This window comes from Filicampus tigris, chromosome 12 (assembly GCF_054856515.1).
Source record: "Filicampus tigris isolate MCC_2025a chromosome 12, RoL_Ftig_1.0, whole genome shotgun sequence".
NCBI lineage: Eukaryota > Metazoa > Chordata > Actinopteri > Syngnathiformes > Syngnathidae > Filicampus > Filicampus tigris.
Window position 1 is genome coordinate 11226403 of NC_141228.1, and position 12964 is coordinate 11239366.

The 12964-nt window shown below is 39.2% G+C and overlaps 3 protein-coding genes across 10 annotated transcripts in view; 2 read left to right on the top strand and 1 right to left on the bottom strand.

Moving 5' to 3' along the window:
- prkacba (protein kinase, cAMP-dependent, catalytic, beta a) overlaps positions 1 to 5507 on the top strand; it is a 271936-nt gene extending 266429 nt beyond the window's left edge. For all 3 annotated transcript variants that reach the window (XM_086046665.1, XM_086046666.1, XM_086046664.1), the window contains one exon: positions 77 to 5507. In XM_086046665.1, coding sequence (XP_085902791.1) covers positions 77 to 202 — 126 coding nt within the window. In that variant the 3' untranslated portion in view covers positions 203 to 5507. The remainder of the gene's footprint in view (positions 1 to 76) is intronic.
- A 274-nt stretch (positions 5508 to 5781) lies between these two features.
- samd13 (sterile alpha motif domain containing 13) lies at positions 5782 to 9523 on the top strand. Of its 5 annotated transcripts, none has more exons than XM_086046670.1 (5): positions 5782 to 5935; positions 6405 to 6516; positions 6755 to 6797; positions 8437 to 8548; positions 8635 to 9523. In XM_086046670.1, the coding sequence occupies exons 2-5, from the start codon at positions 6489 to 6491 to the stop codon at positions 8776 to 8778; spliced, it is 327 nt and encodes a 108-aa protein (XP_085902796.1). In that variant the 5' UTR covers positions 5782 to 5935; positions 6405 to 6488; the 3' UTR covers positions 8779 to 9523. The 5 variants fall into 5 exon arrangements, with proteins under 5 accessions (XP_085902796.1, XP_085902798.1, XP_085902797.1 ...); XM_086046672.1 differs by lacking the exon at positions 5782 to 5935 and adding an exon at positions 5942 to 6221; XM_086046671.1 differs by lacking the exon at positions 5782 to 5935 and adding an exon at positions 5942 to 6164.
- uox (urate oxidase) lies at positions 9503 to 12803 on the bottom strand. 2 transcript variants are annotated; one of them, XM_086046667.1, is made up of 8 exons: positions 12710 to 12803; positions 12324 to 12536; positions 10984 to 11100; positions 10498 to 10576; positions 10230 to 10416; positions 10008 to 10131; positions 9746 to 9829; positions 9503 to 9679 (listed from the first exon to the last, which is right to left on the bottom strand). In XM_086046667.1, exons 1-8 carry the CDS (start codon positions 12728 to 12730, stop codon positions 9608 to 9610), a joined length of 897 nt encoding a protein of 298 aa, XP_085902793.1. In that variant the 5' UTR covers positions 12731 to 12803; the 3' UTR covers positions 9503 to 9607. The 2 variants fall into 2 exon arrangements, with proteins under 2 accessions (XP_085902793.1, XP_085902795.1); XM_086046669.1 differs by having other exon boundaries at positions 12728 to 12778.
- Positions 12804 to 12964: the final 161 nt, after the last annotated feature.

Genomic DNA, 12964 nt, shown 5'->3' on the forward strand with positions numbered 1-12964 from the left:
TACATTCATGTGACTGTAAAATGTGTTTTATAGTGTGTATCTGTGCATTGCTCATTAACTGGAACGTCTCTGTTAGGTCGAAGCCCCCTTCTTACCCAAGTGCAGAGGACCAGGAGACACAAGCAACTTTGATGACTACGAAGAGGAGGACATTCGTGTCTCACAAACGGAAAAGTGTGCAAAAGAGTTTGCTGAATTCTAGTCCGTGGATGAGAGTCCCATCAGGGCTCACAGGTTTCGGGTTATTTGCACTCTCCTAGAGGGTTAAGGTGGTACTGTGGCTGAAGTGTCCAAAACAAATGCTCTGTTCTTTTGTTACACACGACTGAATGAGGTCCTTTATGCCATGATCTTATGTGCTGTTCAAAACACAAGCCCGCACACAGGCACATTATGCAGACACACCCTTGTGTTGCAACACAACAATCTGAGACCACCTTTTCAACTTTAGTCCAGCTTTTTCTTTAAATTGATTTTTTTTTTTTCTAAATAACATGAAATTCAAAATTTGTTCAAAGTGTCACCAGTGCTGATACATGGTAGCATCTGATATTGCACGTATTTCTCTGTTATTCAGTGTTTTGGTGGATTTTATAGAAAGGTTTGTTTTAATTTTAAAATGTTTTAGCTCCAAGTGAGCTGAAATGATTCTAAAAGTTGACAAGTTGACATCATTATTCTTCACACGCAGCTACAAGTTATTTGAGACACAGATATTCTTATCATTTGCTAAATTAATAAAAATCAATATATCAGTACCGGTATATTGAACCTTTTACATAGGCCACACATGCAGGATTCCTGGGCATAGTCTTGTCAGCTGGGGCATTGGCCCGAGAAAATTGTGTTTTCAATTTGCTACATTGAAGTGGTGGGGTGATATTTTTTTTAACAGGGCCCCAAATCTTGCTCAAGTTTACCTCAGCAGTGCTTGCCAAGTGAGCTGGAACCACTCTCACAACAATTACCAATGTCCAAAGTGTTGCTCTGTTCCCGATGCCCCCAACACCTGCTGAACCACACCTTCATATAAATTGGCTTGGATTCCCAAAAATAGTCACCAACAGCCTCGTACGAAAAAAGAAAATGACTTGCTTGGATTCCCTTAAGATGGGCACACACTGTATGATTTGGGGGTTTTTGTTTTCTTTCAAGTAAATCTTAACAATTGAATTGCTCACACGTTAGGTTCAGGTCGTGGCTTGTCCACTTAACTACTGTTGGCATCAGTAATCAACAAATCAAGAAGAAAATTGCAAGTTTCAACTTCCTGTAGACTTGGAATGTTCATGCTAAAAAAAAACTAAAAAAAAAAAAACTAGCAACAACAATACAATGTGCTTCCCATATCTTCTGTGCCTTTATCTGTACCGAAAACTAAAAAAAAAAAAAAGAGAGAGAGAGGGAGAGACAAGTGCATATACTCGACTCACAAAAGGTTCGGGATATTTGACTTTCGGGTGCAATTTCCTCTTAAAACTTAAATGTGCTATAATTTGCAGGTGAACTTCATTACTAACTGTTGAATGTTTCAATACTTGGCTCCCGTCCAACAAGCAGTCGAATGGCAAAATTTATGACAGGTATTTGATCCATTGGAATTTCCAACAACGTCCGCTTCTATGCCTTTCTGTGACTCTTCCAGTCTCTTTTTACTTTCGTTGCAACCTTCTACCACTCACAGCCCATTGGCCTCTTCCCTCTGAGAACATCCTGATGGAAGCCTCACAATTGGCAAGGTGCAGTTGATTAGGTGTTTGGTGCCATCTTGGTCTCATGGTGCCAAAATGTGAACAGTCTGAAAGGACTGTTTGAATTCAAATTCAAGCTGAACCAGGAAATCTAATAGTCGATTCATGCCTCTTATCGCCTGTTATGAATTTGGCTGTTCACACACTTGTGAGGAAACCGCAAGTTGTGCAAAAAGTACTGAAACATGGCATATGTTGGACCTGTGCATTCAAAAGTTTCAAGGTCAAATTAAGTTCACCTGCAAAGGCTGATGAATTTATGGTTATTCATGAAATTTCTCTCGAAAGCAACTATTCCTCACTTTTTGTGAGTAGTATACACTCACACGATCGATGATTTTAGCATGCTTTTTATCAACTGCGCAGGTGCGGAGCTGGGTAAAGTCGATAGAAAATCTAGTCGTATCTCTGTTTCAACTGTGTGTCATCACTGTCGCGGCCGACGAAAATTCATTTGACTGTCGTACGAGCAGTCTGGAGCTGCCGATCGTTACTTGTGTACTGCATGATTTAAATTGAAATCAGGCTTCTCATTGTGTGCCCAGTTAAAGTTCTTGCGTGTGTTACATCAAGGTTACACCACAGCAGTTTCATGGGACGTCATTTTAATGCCGATAACCCTATGGGGCCGTCAACTGCACTGGAAACCATTTTTTTATCTTAAACAGGAAGTCAACCCCAAAATTTTCTTTACAATAGTAATGTTGTATTTACCTCCACTAGTCTAAGCATGGTGTTCTGATTAATAAAGCATTTGTGGAAAATGTTGAGCAGCAAAATCAACCTGTGTTTGTACATCTCAGGGGGCGGCCATTTTGCCACTTGCTGTTGACTGAAAATGACATCACAGTTACTCAGAGCTCAGGAAATGACCAATCACCGCTCACCTGATTTCTGAAGCTGGTCAATACCCGAGTCTTGGGCAACTGTGATGTCATTTTCAATTAACAGCAAGTGGCAAAATGGCCGCCCCCCTCAGATGGATAAAAACGGGTAGATTTTGCTGCTTCATTCTACAAAAGCAATATTAATTTGAATACCGTGTCCTTTAAATAGGATGGAATTGAACCAGTACCATAATTGTGACTGACTGAGTGAATGGCTCCAGGTAGCACTTTTTGGAAGAACAATCCAAGCAGTTAAGAGCTACCAATGCACTTAGCTGTTTGTTGTAGCTGTGACCATTAAAAAAAAAAAAAGCACATTTATGGCCACATGACAAGCTCATTTCGAGCTGAAAACTCATTTTACACACAAGTATATTGTAATAATATCGGCACTGTTAGTATTAAGTTTTATCACCAGAATTTTACCAAAAAAAAAGGGGCGGGGTGGCTTTAACTTGCTCTTAAAGCTTTAGAAAGATGGACTCGATTTTGGACAGCTCGGCAGATAACATCAAGGAAAATGCCTGAGTGTATTTGGTTGCAGCTTATTATCATAAATCATTTAACACTCCCAAAATTGCCCCCTTTAGGCATATAAATGTGTATTTGTGAATACAGTACACTTACTCTTTTGGACTGTTACAGGATGGCCAAATCATATTTGAGGAGGCAAGAAAAAGTTTCTGACATTATTATTTTTATTATATGAATTTTAGTTGTTGTCGTTTTATTTATTTTTTTTGTTTTTTGCACTGGTTAGTTTTAAAGCAGACTGATGGGCATTGATGTATTAATATGAAGCAAAATGTTGCTTGATGTTATAGTGCATCATTTGTAGCATTGTTACAACCATATCCATTCATTGGACATGTCCTTGAACTGTACCTCAGACCTGATGTGATATTTAATGCCTGAAATTGAATGATATATTTTTAAGGTACATTTAACCTTTCTGAGGTAAGAGGGGAAAAATAAGAAAGGAGCTTGTGATTTTCCGCACATCCAGAAATATTCCAAGTGCTTTGATGTGGAATTTTTCTGAATGTTGCTGAATGAACAGTTTTTCTTTTTGCTTTGGTTATGAATGATAATTGTGCTTGAGGAGCACATTCACGAGAAATAATGTCACTGCCATATTTGCTTTGACTGATTTTTGTATGTTATATATGATCCTGTTTTGTTTTTTCATATATTTGTTATATTTTGTGCAACAGTGTCAAGGTACAGTGCCCTTAAGCTCTTCCTATCATTTATTATATTTTATTAGTTGTTTCATTTTCGTGCAAAATGTATTATTGTTTTCATTGGTGTGGCATTTTCCTGCGTCACCATATGACGGCAAATATTAATAGTTAACAACAAATGTGTAACAGCAAACCAGACATTCTCATCCTTCTGACTGCAGTAATAACGCATGGTGTTTGCATCTTTGTTCATCAAGTTGTATAGTGTGATAGAGTTGCTTTGTCTTTTTTTTTTTGCAAATTGTCTTATACGGCTCATGTCATTGAAAAAATATGAGAACAGTTGTTTTGGCCAAAGTTTTGGGACAGCAACTCACATTTTGTGATTTGCCAATGTAGCTTCAGCATAAAAAAGTACACATTTCCTGTAATATGCTGAAGGAAAGAAAGACCTATTGGAAACCAAATGTGAGGAAAAAGTCAACAATTACAATAGTCCTTAGAACTTATGTTTTTAGTTTAAAAAAAAAAAAGAATTCCAATCAGGAAAACAACATAGAAGCAATATGAATCACAAGCTGAAGCAGTAAAGTATGAAACACAAAATTGGAGCCACTCGGATTTAAATGTTTCAACTTATTTGCATCCTTTGCTGTTTATGTTAAGCTATTCTTCACAGATATACTTCTCCATAACAGCAAATTATTATTTTTTATTTATTGTAAAGGATTCTTCTGTTGAAGGTATCTGTCACTGTTGCCGAAGTGAAATTCTTGCCTCTGCACACCTCCCACCAGAGTGACACAAGTCAACATTGTAGCTATATGAAGTTTTTCCTACCAATGCAGTACCGTATGTCTATTAAGCCTTGTAGTTAACCATGGAAATCCTTTGAGAGGTTTGGCTTTGTCTTGCTTCACAAGCGAGGCCATTTTCCTGCAGGTCAAACACTCAGGTTTGGGGAAATTTAATTTATTGTTTGTAGATTTCACACCTAGTTGGAAGAATTAAAGCAACTATCATCATCTCACATTAGTTTTCTAATGTTTTAATGACATGGTACTCAATACCCTGTAAAGGAGACAAAATGTAGCCCGATTAAGTTTCATTATAGGACAAAATGAAAAAAAAAATGTTTTTAAGTTCAGCCATTTATACTATTGTTTCATACATTAACCTAATGCCTATTTTATTCAAGTTTAATTTTTAAGGTTCTGTTTCTTTTGTTCTTTGTTGTATTTGCTCAGAACAAGTAATCATATTTAAGCTCCATTAATAAGTTCATTTCCCTGAAGACTTGTATTGACACTTTTCAGAAGTTATTGCACACCGATGCCTCTCATACCAGTGAAAAGTCCTATGCCCTTTCTTTGAATCGCTTTACCTTATGCCCATAGTTTGGCACAAAGGGTTGCGCAGAATATTGTTGTGCGTCCATGATATTTACATAAGGACAATGTGTGCTAAGTAACACCTTGATCTTCAGCATGTTTCAATCCAAACTGCCTGTGTGTCAATCCTGCCACAAACTATTTTTGTGTGAAATCCACAGCTCTTTCAGTGTCATTAAGAACCTGTGTGTGATGATGTTTGTCATATGTGATGTAAACAATGGCACTTTCCCCCCGAGCCTCTTCACTCCTGAATAAACAAGTCAGTTTGGGTTCTCGCTGTAGTCAGTCACATATGCAAGTTTGGGCTCAATGTTCCTGACATGTCTTTGTATTTACTATTTCGTTTGTGGGACGTTTTGCACTTCATTTAAATGGCCGACACGTTTTTCTTCATCTAAATTTATTTGTGTTTGCAAGGGGAATATTCTTTGCTGTAGCAGATTTTATGTAACAAAGAATATGACACAATAATAAATCATTTTATTAGGAAAAAATGACTGATTCAATGTCCCAGTCTAGTGGGTGCAAAAAAAATACAACACATGCTCCATGGATGAAATAAACTTCACTTCCCATGATTCTCCAGTGACGTGGGTAAGGGAAGCTGTGACGATAAGCAGCTAGTTGTCTTTGATTAATTTTTGATATTATCAAATGAATATCTTCTGTTTTTTGCCGGTAAAACATCGCGGGAGGTCGGGAACTTTTTGTCGTCACCCGTAAGTTGTTTAACTTGGACGACGCGTTATTGTCAAAAAAGCAGTCATTCAAAATGTGTTCGATTTTGAATTAGCAAAGCCAGCTAACTGTCCATGTTAGCATGATAAATACGAAAAGGCAGCGACATTATTTTAATTTTCGCTTTCTGTTTATTGTGACTGTTTTACCATTTGAACCACGTTGTGTTTTGCTATTAAAATTAGTCGACATCAATGGAAAAGCGCGAGGGTTTGTGTTGACGCTATTTTATTTTTTATTTTTTTAATTCAACTATCATTGTGAAATGTGAGTTTTAAGGGCGTCATTTTCACGCTCTGCATCTCTAGTTCCGTTGTCAGTTACTGAGATAATAGCAGCTTTGTTATACGCTTCCCGATCAATTTCCTCCAGCACATGTTGTTTGCCTGTATTTACTTTGACATTTCTCCTCTAACACTTGTGTCCTGACATTTTTTTTTATTCCGACAGAAACGTCTAGTCGTTGCAAGACTACAAAAAGAAGGATGTTTAACTCACCAACCCTACTTTAGAATCGACAAGAAAAACAATCTGATGAAAATTAACTGCAACGTTACTAATTGTAAGTAGAAACCATTACATTTGCGTTCATGTTGCTGCTCTGTAGTTTACTCTTCAGCAAGAGAATGGTAATTGCTTAATAATGGCTGAGGGATTTTAGCTTATGCTTGCATGCTCTACTTGATGTTTGTGACAACGAAGTGTGTAGTCATTGTATAAGGCGTATGTAAATTATTTAAAGTTTGAGAGCATATGATTGGACTGATATTTTATAATGGATCCCAACTGTTTTGTTACAGCCGTCATGGAAGACAAGGCAAATGGTTCTGTTGACACCAAAAGGTACAGTCTCAGATTACTGTGCTTGTTATGTACAGTCGGACGTGTGGCTAAAGCTAGTCAAAACTGTTTCAAGAAAGAGTGCTGTTCCTTTACAATACAGTATTAGGACTCCAGCAAATGTAAAACGTGGTCTCCCAAATAATTACTACCTGAGTAAGTATTCATTGGAAAAATCAAGTACTGCATAACTAGTAAGGAACTTAATTATTTTAAATATGACATGAATTGCAGATAGACGAAAATATGAAAAATAATATACAAATTCAAATATTGCCACGCAGTATCACTCTAGGCCTTTTTTTCTAAGGAAGAAACTAAGACAAATTCAGCCACATGAAAGTCTTAGATGAACTAAAGACAAGACCCGCATCATAGACGCGCAGGAAGTGATTATTAACTCATTCAGTACCAGACTTTTTCAAACACTCTGTGAAACTACATATATGTCATTGGGATAGAATGAGTTAAGCATATGATAATATTGAATTTTGACAGGTGGATTGGACCAGTTACCAGTCATGTGACAGAAGTCTCTCCGACAAACCAAAATAGATGCAAGTAATGTTAAGTACTGTATCTGTCAGAACTGGGCATTTTACTAAAAATAGAGCATCCATTAGTTGTCATCAGTCTGCAGCGTGGGTACCCTTATGTCGTCCGTCATTCGCCTTTTTTTTTTTTGTTGGGGAGGGGCGGGGGCGGTAGTACCCGCCTATAGGCCGGTCCGCGTCTAATTTTAAACGGGCTTCCGTCAGCGAGTCCGACTGCAAACTTCAATAAATTCACACCATGAATCAGGAACTGAGCTCAATGACATAGTTGTCATAAGTGGATAATAATGGACTAATAATGTCACTCCTCCATCCATAGTGAACTATAGGAATCAGGACATGAGTTGAGAGCAACAAGGAAAGTGACATCTACAAGTACTAGAAATGTGAGTCGAAAGGATTTCAGAGATAAAGCCTTTTGTGATGCAGAAGTCTAGGAGTCATATCGAATTTAATATGGATATGAAATAGGAAACATTTCAGACAAGGTGCATCATATAAGAGTTACCGGTATATTGCATGAAATTTTGTTTAGGAAAGTAATGACTAAAGAGTGGAGAGAGCCAAGAGCCATATTAGCCCGCCCCAGATATTTTCAAGACTACAATATTACTTAAACAGATGGCATTCTTTGATGCTTCCATTCAAGTAGCTGGCGATTGCAGCTGTTAATTAGATTTTTATTATTAAATCCTCGAAGGGGAACTATTCTCTGTAATTTTTTGTTTATTGAAAATGATGGGTTTGGCTCACTTTGTCACGACACAGTGACCATTGTTTGCATACATTTTTGTATGAACTGTAATAACTCTATTTGTGTGTGTGTGTGTGTGTGGTTAAATCTGTACACATACTTTCAGTGTTTGGGTGCTGCGCCTCTTAGCCAGGAGGTTGGTGCCTTTCTTAAGGGCACCTCGACAGTAGTGTGGAACATATAGCTGCCATTGTGTTTTTGTCTGCAGCAACCCCATGTTGTGCATTGGTGGAATTTTGCGACAGAACTGTATTCAATGGTTGTGCATTTGTCTGCATGTTTTTCAGAGTATGCTAGGTCTTGAATCTTGTAATGAAGGCTACTCTCTCCGCAGCCCAGTGGAAAATGGTCAGCTTCCAGATCCAGCCAACTGGGCGGTTGCTGATGTCGTCAATTACTTTAAAGCAACAGGGTTCGAGGAGCAAGCCACAGCATTCCAAAATCAGGTTGTACTCCCCACCCGCCACTCTTTTGACTTTGAGACAACTAAGTTGGGTGTCTGTGGCAATAAAATCCCTTCATCTCTTGACAGGAAATCGATGGCAAGTCACTGCTCCTGATGACGCGTAATGACGTGTTGACGGGCCTGTCAATAAAGCTGGGCCCGGCGCTGAAGATCTACGAGTATCACGTGAAGCCGCTGCAAACCCAACACCTGAAGAGCAACGCCTGTTAGCACGTCGCCAGGAGCTCGCTGAGCTCGCTACTCCCTCGCTTCAGTGACAATCGACAACTCCCGACCAGCTGTCCGTTGGCAGAGACTCCTCTGGCCGCATGGCACCTTAAAACAAGATCAGTTTCAATATGTTTTTTGAAGCGTGGACCCCAAACATGGGTCGCACGAATGGGGTCTAATGAGCTGTTTACCTTTTTAGCTGTTCTTCTGTCTGCTGCTTCAGATTTGTATTTTATATTTTATTCATCATGTTTTATTTAAGACGAGAATTCTTGTTGATGATGGTATAACAGAAGTCTGGTTTGTTTGTGTGGATTGTGTGATGATATGTTTGTGTGTGTGAGTCATGAACCAGATGGTTTTAAAAATTGTATTTGTACATAAGATGATATATGACTTTAAAACACTTTGACACGGCAGAAAATACAGATACGGTACTGTTGAATTTGCCCTAAAAAAAGTAATGTGTTGTGTATGCGCTATACTGCGCAAGTGAGTCCATGCATCGCCACGTGGCTGAAATATGAAGTATTATACTTTTCCCGGATACAACAAGCCTTGCTTGGTTCTTTGGAAATAGAAAAATGTGTGTATAATGATGTCCCTCCTACCTGTGGTGCTTCAACTTGTTTGAAAAGACAACTAATCAGGTGTGTGTGTGTTTGAACTTGTGCAACACTGGAATTTGAATATTTCACTCAAAGACTTGCAATAAAGGGTGCTGTTTTCTCACCAAAGAACAACACTTGTTTATTGGTGGTTGTTACTGAGACTAAGGTGCTGTACATCATCGATGTTGCCAGCATATTCTGTATTTGTGCATTTGTCTTCACAGCCTGGCATGCTTCCTACGCACTGTCCCTGTGATGTTTCCTGAGGGGTTGTCAAGCGGAAGAAGAACCTGTGACAGTTAAGAAAAAACATTTCAGCAAACAAATTACACCGCAATTACCACAGCAAAACTTACTTCGCCCTTGTTCTCAATGCCCATTTTTGTCATGTCGATGGTGAAGTAGTGGTTGTTGGGCATGATGATCTCAATTTCATCCACCTGTAAGTTGGCGCACACATGAGCTGGGATGCATTCACTGACTGTAACTCTTTGATTTGTTTCATACAGTCACACGTGCCAGTGAACAATTTACTCCTGGCTAACCAGAAAAGAAAGGTAATGATATATATATTTTTTTTGTTGGGTGCCCTAATGAATCTGGAAAACGTGGCCTTACCTCAGGAACCCGAGTGAGGACTAGGACTTGTGTATCATAAAGGGTCTTCTGCACAGAGGGCGAGAACTCTCCATGATCAAAGGGGCCTGCAAACTTCTCAATAATTGTATCTTTGACGCATTTCCTATCAGAGCAAGGCTGAATTTAGATGAAATACTGCAGCGTTTTCATTGCTACTACAGTACATGTGAGTTAAGCTAATGAATTGAATCTTGCCATTACCATGCAGCGTCAAAGTTGACATTTTGAACTTTGTTGTAGTGCCACCTGGCACAGACATTGGTACAGAAACACCTGTCTGTGACTTCTTGCAGTGTGGTGAAGCGGTCTTGGAGGAAACCCACGAAACCAGATTGAGTGGTTTTCAACACCTTCATGTCCTTGAGTCCACTGTGGACCACCGGAATGCCTGAGTAGGGGGCAGTGAGAGTGACTGTGCGGAGTGCTAACCACACAAATAGAAAATATGACAGAAGGTTGATTGCAGTACCATTGAGATGTTGTTCGATGTCACAGAATCGGATTGTTTCCGGGCTGTAAATGAAGGCGTGGGCATGTTCCATCCCGTTCTGAAAGAGGAAAACAAAAAACATAAGCAGTCTTTGCACAGCGACCAGAGACAAAAGTCTGAGGTGTACCCCGCCTCTTGGCCAAAGTCAGCTTTGCTGGGCTCCAGCTCACTCATGACCCTGATGAGGACAAGCGCTGTACAAAAATGGATAGATGATAGATACTGTCGCTTTAGAAGGTTGTTTTTTAACCACAGCATTTTGCATTGTGCCCATGTTCAAAACTGTACACAGAACAATCCCAAAATCCTTGATCTGGAAAGGCTCGAGTTAATGTGTGTTTTTGATCATACTAAAGTTACTCAGTGTTTAAAAACAAAAAGGATGTGTCTTTGGATATAATCAAAACATAATAACATAACACCCTTTAAACAAACGAGTTAACCTTGGTATTTTTTTTTTTTTACCTTCTCCAGCCTTCTCCATGGTGCCTCCTCCATGTAAACCTTGACCCTCAACACATGGTTGAAAGAGGTCAGGAAATGGTGACAAAGATCCAAAGAAAACTGCTCAATGGTCTTCACCTGAGCACAAAACACAATGTAAGGTAGGAGATACACACAGCTTTTGTGACTGACAATTACTCCCTGAAAAACATGTCACAACTAATACTTCATAATCAGATTTAATATACCATGACAGGACTGTGTAATTGTATCTACAGCAGGGGTGCCCAAGTCCGGTCCCGGAGAGCCCCTATCCAGCATATTTTAGAAATCTCCCTCCTCCAACACACGTGATTCAAATGATAAGGATCAACATCAGGCTTCTGCAAAGCTTGCTAGCTGAATCAGATGTGATATGGATCAGGTGTGTTGGAAGAGGCAGATATCTAAAACAGGCTGGATAGTGGCTCTCAAGGACCGGACTTGGGCACCTCTGATGTACAGTTTATAATAGGTGTACTGCCATATAAAAAGCCATCAAATACAGTATTACTACAGTATGTTGCTAGTACTAGTGCAAAACTCAGCAGGTGTCTTCATCTTGAGGAAAATTTACATTTGGAGGGGTTGCAGGTTTGACCTCAATCCCACCCTATCACCCCCAAAATTGGCTTGATTTTTCAGAAATTCACTTCCCAAAGCCAGTTTCACTTAGCAACCCGAAATTTGGTTTGCATGTTTATCATGAGTAGACCCACATAAGTCATGAAAGCATGCCCAAACTGAGGTATGACCCAGCGCTGCTGTTTCTACTCGACCATAGTTTTTGTATTCCCCATTTGTTATATTAAATACTCAAAGACAAATTTAATGTATCAGAATTTAATTTGAACACAATATCACCTGTAAACATTACAAGAACCGGGGTGTAGAAATTCAACTGTATACTATATACTTTTTTCCCTGATGAGTCCCTGGTGGCCTCGTCTCGGAATTCCTTACAAAAGAATACATTGTCAGTATGTCGCACTTCCCAACTTTGGTTGATTGATTTGCCTCCGAATCTTCGGGCTTAATGTTGGGATTTTTTTTTTTTTTGCATTTGTAGAAACTAAAAGCATTTCAACATAATTAGCATTACATGTGATTAATATGAATATATTTTGGGGGGGGCAGTACATTTAAAAACATACATTCACACTAAATGATAATACACCTTACATGAAACATAATTTATCAAATACAATTTGTTAGAAATAGAAAAACAATTCAGGAGTGTGATGAACTATGGGTAGAGCCTTTATTTGGATACTGTACTCCTCACTGCGTATATAATGTGGTGGTCGTGTGGTACAACCTACCCCCTTCAGTTTGGCCAAGGCATGGACGGTGTTCTTGATGGTGTCAGTAGGGATGATGTCTGAGTTGTCTCCAGTGAGATAATCCTTGCGTGACTTGAGAGTGAGCTGCACATCTGCCTTGAGCTCGATGATGTCATGGTGGCCCCCCTGTCTCCTGATGCACAACACCTTCACCGTGTTCTTGCCGTAGCCCGTCCGCACAAATTCGACGTTCTGCCACATGGGAACGAAAAGCTGTCATTGAGGCAGGGGAGGTTATCTATGTAAGTCTGTAGCAATACGCGACCGAAGATCGTCTTAGCTAGAACAACAACACTGGACTGAAAGTTTGGAGAAGTTCCTTCTGGCAGGATTGTCTAATATTAGCCTTTGTATTAAATTGTTACCTGATTGTAAGCACTTGCCATATTTTTCTTCCCCTCAGCTGATCCTCATGCAATGGCCCAAAAAAAAAATGTTGCTTGACAGGTAGAGGAGGTTTTGCAGAGGGGAGGTTCCACCTTTGCCCTTGGCCATTGGAGCATTTGTTCAATCCAAGTTAACTGTCGTTCAAGTACTGTATTGCACAAATGCAGTTTATACATTTCAATTTACTTCTTTATTCTTTTTTATTTTAATTCATTTTATTTTTGGGCTGACAT

Bases quoted from the DNA above. Each gene is read 5' to 3' on its own strand.
- uox (XM_086046667.1), bottom strand. From the start codon at position 12,730: ATGGCAAGTGCTTACAATCAG. The intron at 12,537-12,709 runs GTAACAATTTAA...CCCATGTGGCAG, and splicing joins TGGCAAGTGCTTACAATCAG to AACGTCGAATTTGTGCGGAC. The intron at 10,577-10,983 runs GTAAAAAAAAAA...TTCCTCTTTCAG, and splicing joins CATGGAGAAGGCTGGAGAAG to AACGGGATGGAACATGCCCA.
- samd13 (XM_086046670.1), top strand. From the start codon at position 6,489: ATGAAAATTAACTGCAACGTTACTAATT. The intron at 6,517-6,754 runs GTAAGTAGAAAC...GTTTTGTTACAG, and splicing joins TAACTGCAACGTTACTAATT to CCGTCATGGAAGACAAGGCA. The intron at 6,798-8,436 runs GTACAGTCTCAG...CTCTCTCCGCAG, and splicing joins GGTTCTGTTGACACCAAAAG to CCCAGTGGAAAATGGTCAGC.